General features: G+C 31.7%; 1 protein-coding gene and 1 long non-coding RNA gene across 2 annotated transcripts in view; one reads left to right on the plus strand and one right to left on the minus strand.

The window, feature by feature from the left end:
• The window catches only part of LOC144854129 (uncharacterized), a 44,191-nt gene that overhangs the window by 18,688 nt on the left and 16,892 nt on the right, over nucleotides 1-8,611 (plus strand). The gene's annotated exons all lie outside the window — the stretch shown is intronic.
• Nucleotides 624-7,148, minus strand: LOC144854436 (acid-sensing ion channel 1A-like). Its single transcript, XM_078712394.1, has 11 exons — nucleotides 6,989-7,148; nucleotides 6,434-6,646; nucleotides 5,411-5,523; nucleotides 4,740-4,921; nucleotides 3,711-3,873; nucleotides 3,232-3,291; nucleotides 2,912-3,089; nucleotides 1,937-2,425; nucleotides 1,105-1,196; nucleotides 738-873; nucleotides 624-671 (listed from the first exon to the last, which is right to left on the minus strand). The coding sequence occupies exons 1-10, from the start codon at nucleotides 7,027-7,029 to the stop codon at nucleotides 746-748; spliced, it is 1,659 nt and encodes a 552-aa protein (XP_078568520.1). The 5' UTR covers nucleotides 7,030-7,148; the 3' UTR covers nucleotides 624-671; nucleotides 738-745.

The following is an 8,611-nucleotide window of genomic DNA, read 5'->3' on the forward strand; positions in this document are numbered from 1 at the left end:
ACATTGTGACTCTTAAACCTAGGTCTTTTGTCGACGTCACGTGCTTATATGATGTGTCATTGCACCTCACTAAAAGACTTATTCAATTTTTTTTATGATATTCAACTATTGACTTTTGGCTATTCCCTTAATCAGTGCCAAAGAATGCAGACATTTCGACACTATCAACATTTACTTACACTTACTTTTCAATTTTAAAAATACACGATATAATAATTATTATAGGATATGTATTAAAATTTACATCATTCTATTTTCTGTTCAACAGTTTCTATCCCTAAAGGTTAAATGCAGACATTTCGACACTACAACACCGTTACTTTTCAATTTTAAAATAACACAATAAGAGATTATTATAGGATATTAACATTTACAGTTTCTCTGGTATAGATTATTATTTATTTATACACAATAAAATACAATAGCTTATTAAAAACGGGTACGCGCAACATCAATTAAAACAATACTCAGTCACTTTTTTTATTTGATTACAGGTACTGTATATATATAACTACTGAGCAGCTACTATCATAGAAATATAGATAGATACACATATACATTATTAAGATAGTAATATTAGGCTAAAATAGGCTCTGATCAGGTTAAAAAAGGTTCCGTAACCTTTCCAATTCCAATAGCACGCCCTCAATTTTCTCAAATTTTCGATAGAGGTCTGACGTTAAATCACTGTACAATGCTTCGAGATTTGAACCTGTGATCATTCTGCGTACATGGAGATCGCCCCCTACTTGGACAGATCAGTCTTCTCATTTTTGCGACAGAAGCAGCCTCTGATTATCCAAAAATCGATGGCTTCCACAAACGCCACCAAACTTGCTCCAAAAAACAACCCGAGAGCGCCACCTAGATCACCTAGAAGATAAACAAAGTACCCAACTATTAAATATAGGTCTTAAGAAATGAAATAAATGCATAAGCTATAAAAAGTTTAATAACCAGACAACAAGTGAAAATGGAACCTATGAGAAAATAATGAATTAAGACTTTGCGATCGAAAGATTCGAGCTCGGAACTTTCAATTATTAATAAGACGCCCCACTATAACACCCAGTTGATCTATTGTATTCAAATGTGTCTACTTACATACTACTGAGTAAAATTCGTACGCTTTCTGTTCCTTGATTTCTTCTACATTCAGGGTCTCAAAGTATATGTCAACTCGAGCCAAATTATCTCTAAACAAAATAGAAACAATCTTCAAATGTATTAACTATTGTTATTAAAGAACTCGTTGCAATGGCGGCCTGGACAAGTTATAGTTAGTGAACCCATTCGCCCGCGGAGCCATGTCAAGACTTTAAAATGTATAGTTGATTCATTCGGTACATTCGGAAAAGAATACAGAGAAAAAATAGAATGGAAAGCGGTAAATGGTTTGAATAATTCTAGTTGAATGTTTTCGTTCTGTCTACTTTAGTATGATGCGTTTAACAGGATGTTTAACCAAGGCATTTCCTCCATGACCAAGGCAATCTAACAACAGAACACTGAGCTCGCCTTGCTGAGATATGAACTCGCCTTGCTGAGATATGAACTCGTAACTGTCCTTTGATCTTATGTCTGGCTGCGACAACAAATACCAACAGTACTGTACACATTCTCCGCGGCGCGTTGTCTGTTATTAAGGCGCATTGAACTGTCGCAGCCACAGATAAACCCTTTGAACTCCGGAGCTTAGCATCATGTTGCTAGATTACCTTCGTCTAACTAGTTTATCAAATGCTAACAACCCTCCAAAAACAGTTTAACTAATTCAAGTAGGGTAGGACTCATCCAGTATTTTGACAACCAAGTTGATATTATTGGTAGTGGTGGTAATCATTAGGTGGTATAGTGATAAACATGAATATATCATTGGTAGTGGTGGTAATCATTAGGTGGTGTAGTGATAAACATGAAAATTACAGATACGTACTTCATGTAGTCTCGTGCCAAATGTGCCAAATCAGTGGTCATGTAGGTAGCAGTTGCTTCTTCTACACAAGCATCTCTCAGATCCGAATATATATATTCGTATATATTCTGCAACATTGTATACAGTAGCATATTTGCCTCTTCATAGGTGTAATTTACTTTAACTAACGTTGTTACCATTACGCCAGTTTGGCTTCTTAGATCTTCTTTTGCCTTTTCAAACGTTTGATTATAAAACTCTAAGTTAACTTCTGTAAAATGCGATTTATCCATAAGTTCATACAGTATTATGTCACTCAGTTCATTTGTAGTGAAGAATATCAAGTCGTAAGACAGAATGGAGAATTGATGGTAACATTGTTTTTCGTATTTTTCGTAATTCGATTGTAATATAGGAAGGTTTAATTGGATCATAGCATTGTAAGCGAATACTTCAATTTGTGATACAACATCTTCACACATCTTACTTTTAGTGTGCTCCATTCTCTGTCTACAAAACAAAGTTGTAAAATGTCATATAAACGGAATATAAAATGAACTAAACAAATTAGTTTTGCTAAATTTTCCATTTCGAAAACAAGTAAATAAATACAGTAAGTAATTAATACTGGCATTTAGGAATATACGAACTCTTATGTTTTCAATAAATAGGAAATTTGTATTTTGTAAATTATCAATCCAACCCTGAGGAAACCCTTTATTATTTTAAAACATTTATTTATATTACTGTATGTTTTTGAATTGTATCAACTTTTTAAACTCTTAATGTTTATTATTTATGTTGTATTAGAGAGAAAACCTAATTGAATTTCCACAAGAAGCAATAATTTACCAATACAATCATATGGACAGTTTGTCTGAAATATAGTTGCATTGAATTCTTTAAAGCACTTTTATATAAAAATATATATCTATAATAACTATAGTATGGTATTTCCAAAATAGATTTCTCATGGTTAGTGTTTGTTATACTTACTTGACGGTAAATCCAAGTGCGAGGGCATAGTACTTGAAATTGTGTGTAACGTGGAATGTCTGAGGAACCCCGATTGATGGAAACCCACTGTAAGAATTTGACTTCAAATAACTCTCTGCCCTGCATGCTTCCTCACAAGTTGGCGTGCAGTATTCTTCGCGATGTGTGATAAATTCGTCTGCAAAGAGAATAATAATTGTCATTTATCTTTATTCAACATTGAGTTGTCTTTGCACCGATACGTTTCAAAGTTAGCAGCACAACGTTTAATAACAAACTCTGTACGAATAACATAAACAGTAATACAAAGAAATACTTACTATATTTTGGAATGTAGCATTTTGTTAAGTTTGCAGGGGAACAAAACGGCTGATCAGAATCTGAAATGATTTATAAAATTATTATTGATAATACATAGCTAATGACATGATTTATTTATTATTTATTTAAGTAAGATTTACGATAAAATTGAAATATAGAAATATTTACATATATTTAAATTAAAAATGTATATAAACCAATATATTGTTTGAAGGTTTGCATGGCGAAATCAAATGTTGATATAAAGTTTGCGGTACACCACGTATATTAGTTCTGAAAACAACTGTTGAGTTTCTCGACGTTTCGATCAATATACTTTGATCGTCCTCAGGAGTGAAAACAAATAACATTATAATTAAAGAAATGTAAGTTTATTAATCAACAATATTAATAATGGACATGAAAAGAGAATAGGTATTAGTATATAGAAGATATAAAGATTTTGTAATAAGAAAGATAGTAGCCTAATGTATCTTACTTCCAGGGGTATAAAACGTGCGACATCCGCAAGCATTCATGAAGTAGTTGGTTTGGCATTCAAGATAGCATCTTGATTGAGTGTAAGATGCGTTCTTATAATACTGCAATTGCTTCGTTCCTTCTGCAATGCATTGACCGTGTGGTGCTGGTAGCATTGTCAACTAACAAAATAATCATGTTTTTAGTTAATTACTAAAGGACATGCATTTTTAGGATAAGGATAAAGGCGACTATCTAAAATAACTTTAAAGTAAAGACATTTCCTCTCCTTGAGCGTGGATTCTTTATCCTTTCAAAATTTCGGTAACTCACAATTCCTTCATTCTTGTTTCAATATAAAATATTAATTTCCAGTAGGTTGTACATAATGTCAGTGGCTGATGTCTTTACAATAGGCAATTTAATCAACCTTGTATTGTCTGTTGTAAGAGTTAATGGTGGTTAATGAATGTCTATATTGATAATTATATTAAATTTCTGGATGATTTCCTTCAAATATAGGTTAAAAGCAAGCAATAATCAACCTGTATTTTACAACGAACACGACTTAATTGAAGCCGGTGCTAATTTTAGTAATAAATACATTCTCGACAATTATTGCGTAATTTCACCTCTTGATTTGAAATACGAGACTGTATATACATTCATAAAGTAGAATATAAAATATGTATGTTTCTCCTTCGAGAAGACCAAGACAGAACTCATGTACAAAATTTATTTTGATCTAAATTGAATTGTAATCGTGTTAATGTGTTTCGGGATCACTTTTGTTGGTGTTTTCTGTAGACTTCTTTCTTTGTAAGATTCCTGTATTATTTTTTTGTCAATTAATTTTAAAGATATTTTAAAACTATAAATCTTTCTTAATTTGAATGTATTTTGAACGCAATTATCAACATTTAATCTATTTTATCAATCTCTTATTTGTACACTTGGTTCGAAATAAAAAATAGAATGATTTCATCCATCGCGCAGTAGGAAAGACACAATAAGAAATACAATATCATTAAACAAACTGAAATCTTACGCTTTGCTTTCTTAAGCCAATCGACGCCCTCACCCCCGTGCCAACATCCACGCCTGAAGCCTCTATATTGGGAGAATCATGGTAACAATCGATAGCAATTCGAAATCCAACATTTTCTCTCGGAGCTGTTATGTACTGCACATGCTCTACGTTGAGTATCATACTTAAGCCATAACGTTGTCCTAAATACGATAAAAAAAATATGGTCACTAATGATTCTATACTTTTATAATACAGCCTATTCCTTAGACTTGCCACAAGTCTGTAGTTATTTCGAAGCCGTTCGATGCTCAAGTAGTATACGTAAGAAACGCCATATATGCCAAAATATTTATCTTTTTACTAATATTAAGTCAAAACTCCGTCGGGAACCCAGACTAGGCCTACCAATTCCTGGGTCATCATGCCTGAATGCATAAGGACATTTAACATTGTTTTTCATTTTCACACTTGTGCTAAAGAGCGCATAGAGACAATTTGTATTTTGCGCTATAGTAAATTTAAAACCATTAACCATTGTGTTAAGGTATTTAACACATATATGTTATTAGTTATAATCACTGCAAAATCAAAATCAACCAATGCCAACAAGTTTCTTATTAAATTATTTTATATTATTATTTGTTTTATATACTTATTCTACGATAATTACAATTTTAGGCCTACCGTACCGGCATTTTTAATTGACGTCATCGAAGTAGGTTTAAATACGTAACATGCCCCGTAGTTGGTAAACTCCATCGTAAAATTGTCTGGACCGCATTCTACCCCGTTGAAAATACACCTACATAATAATAAACGTATTAGGCCTAATAATTTGAAACGCCGAAATATAATGTCTTTAAAATTAATCAATTAAATCATGAATAATCTAAGGTAATTCGTTGATCCTCACGTTGAATTTATGTTGATATAGCCTAGGAACATTAAGGTGATTAAAATAGTTCTTTTGGTTTTAGATATTCATAATTGTTATTAGTTTATAATTCTTTTTGATGGATTCGAGTGTTTGATATATTGCCTTTGTCATTGTTTTTCTGATCGATTTCTGACTTCCTAAGATATAAGGAAAGGTAACATAACCCTGTAGTAATTTCCGTTGTCATTTGCAAAGGATAATACTATCATCGTCTTAGTAATTAGGACATGAAATGTGTTTTCAGCTATCGCAAGTTTCCAAAAATAATGATTAAATTTGCCAATCATTGTCATCCTCATCACGATAGTTTTCATTATCGTCATCATCCTTATCGGCATCATCGGCATCATCATCATCGGCATCATCGTGGTAGTCATGATGGTGGTGGTGGTCCTCACCATTATCATCCTCATCGGCATCGTCGTCGTCGTCATCATCATCATCGGCATCATCGTCGTCATCATCATCATCCTGATCATCGTGGTAGTCGTGATGGTGGTGGTCATCATCATCATCATTTGCATCGTCATCATCATCATCATTATCATCATCATTGTGGTCATCGTCATCATCATCACAGCTGATGCTGGATGGACCACCCTCATAAAATATTGTTGAAATAAAAAATAAAAAATAAAATCGTCATCGTCATCGTCATCATCACCATCACCATCGTCGTCATCATCATCATCCTCATCATCGTGGTAGTCGTGATGGTGGTCATCATCATCATCAGTTAGTATCTTTCTTTCTACTACAACTATCGCATCTTTACATTTCTAACATATCTTTCATCTTGTGACTATTGTAGCGAATAAATTCTTGCAGATTGGTATTGTCTGGGTAGGTTTCTCCGTCTAATTCACTTGAATAGCTATCGTTGATAGTTGAGGTAATGCCCACTTCTGGCATTATACTACGAAGATATTGAAGTCCAGTTTCGTAAAAAAGGGCGTAGCCTCCTAACAGGGGTGTTACGTCATCAAACCTATCACAATAACATTATATCTTATTAATAATAATAATATCCTGGATTTATATAGCGCCTTATGTTGTTGTTGCTCCACACGCCCTTACTATATTACATTATTAAAGGTTGATATACGTTAATAATGATATTATATCACTATACAGTTTATTCTAGTAATAAATTTAGTTAATATCGAAAATTATGTTTATGAGTTTAAAATTTGATAGAACAATCAGAATAAAATGTTCTCTTTATTAATGTAAAACATTCGTGAAGAAAAAAAAAATTCAACAAATGAAATGGCTAGGGTATACGTTAGTTTGTTATATTATGATTTAAATTATTAATAAAATCACTTACTTGAACATATTAATATTGCACACTGTGACTTTCGGAAACATGAGTTCGGATTGTATGACGTATTTCAGATTTGTGTTCGTTGGATAATCAAGGAATTTGGACACCGACGAGTTAAGTTGGCAAACAAGGCCTGTCAGTGCTAGGATCAGTATTATTATCCACGCTGTCCTAAAATTTATTTAAAAAAAATCAATTTCAATGTGTACAGTAATAATTCTTTAGTTTAATTTTTATCTTTTAATTGGCCTATAAAAATAATGTTATTTCATTTCATTTCATTTCATTTATTTCAATATCGTCATCGCAGCCTTAGCTGAATTACAAAGATATTTACATTTTCTCAATATTACAATTTGTATAAAAGTATAAAACCAATGGTGATTAAATATAAAAAAGGATGCAACTGACACCAGAAATACTGTACAGGAACATTTAAAAAGTTTAGCTTAAAATAGTAAAATTTAAAAAAAAAACACCTAAAAGGACCAATAAGAATAACATAGCTGTACTGCGCTGAAAATTGGGTGATACATAATGATTATTCATTTAGAAGCGAGATAAGGTATGGTATTGCACTTTTTCTATATCTTTCAACTCTGCATTTGGGTTGTTGATACTTTACACGTCTTAGTTTCATGTTACTTACATTCTTCACTGGAAACCATTTTCCAAAATGAATACTTTTTGAACAATTCAGAGCAAACTTATAGCATAGATTACGCCTTCTATCAGCTAAAGTGTCTAAAGAAAGATCATTGAGTGCTTGGTCATAACATATGTAATCATTACACAGTATTATTCTGCAAGCCCTTTTTTGGACAGATTCTATCATATCACTTTGTTTCTTAGTGAGACTAGAATGCCATACTGGAACAGCATATTCAACACTTATCTTATTATAACTCTTAAATACATCTACAAGACCATATTTGGGAAGATTGAACTTTCTTAATCTACACAATATATGCAGACGTTATTTAAGTTTCTATTTTTTAAATTTGTAAATTTTGTGCAAAGTTCTTTTACACAAGGTAAAAGAATTTTTGTATATCTATCAACCAAATTATGGCACAAACTTTCAAATGACACACAAACAAACTGTAGATCTATGACACTTTCAACTTTTAAAAAATCAATCCAAAATATTACTGATTGAGTGTCTTTTACCTTAAATTCTTTCCATTTTTTCCACTGTATGTTTTGTAGATAGTTACCTTTTTGTAAATGTGTACTAATGTAAATTACTTTGTTAGTTATCTTTGAATTATTTTTATTATGTTAATGTTTCTCTAATGAACCACTTTGGAAATCAATGCTTTAGCACTGAAAGTGTCATTCAGTAAAAATACAGAATAAATAAATAAAAAAAAGAATTTTTAATAATTAATATCATCTTTTGCCCTTTGCAATTTTTATAGTAATTGTTAAGTTTAAATGAATTATACAGTAATTATTACTGTATCATAGGCCTTAATGTGTTAAATCTTCGTTAAACTTTGTTTTATGTTAATCATCATTTTCCTATGTAAGCTCTTCATTTCAACTATGAGTTGTATTTTGAGTCTTTTTATACCGATTAATAATAAACAATATAAAAACAATTCATAAAAATAATGTAAAAAT

The sequence above is a fragment of the Antedon bifida genome, chromosome 10 (assembly GCF_963402885.1).
Source record: "Antedon bifida chromosome 10, ecAntBifi1.1, whole genome shotgun sequence".
Lineage (NCBI taxonomy): Eukaryota > Metazoa > Echinodermata > Crinoidea > Comatulida > Antedonidae > Antedon > Antedon bifida.

Coding starts and splice junctions, on each gene's coding strand:
- LOC144854436 (XM_078712394.1), bottom strand. CDS start 7,029: ATGTTTCCGAAAGTCACAGTGTGCAATATTAATATGTTCAA. Junction 3,090..3,231: donor ATGCTACATTCCAAAATATA/GTAAGTATTTCT, acceptor TTCTCTTTGCAG/ACGAATTTATCACACATCGC. Junction 874..1,104: donor CGAATTTTACTCAGTAGTAT/GTAAGTAGACAC, acceptor TTTATCTTCTAG/GTGATCTAGGTGGCGCTCTC.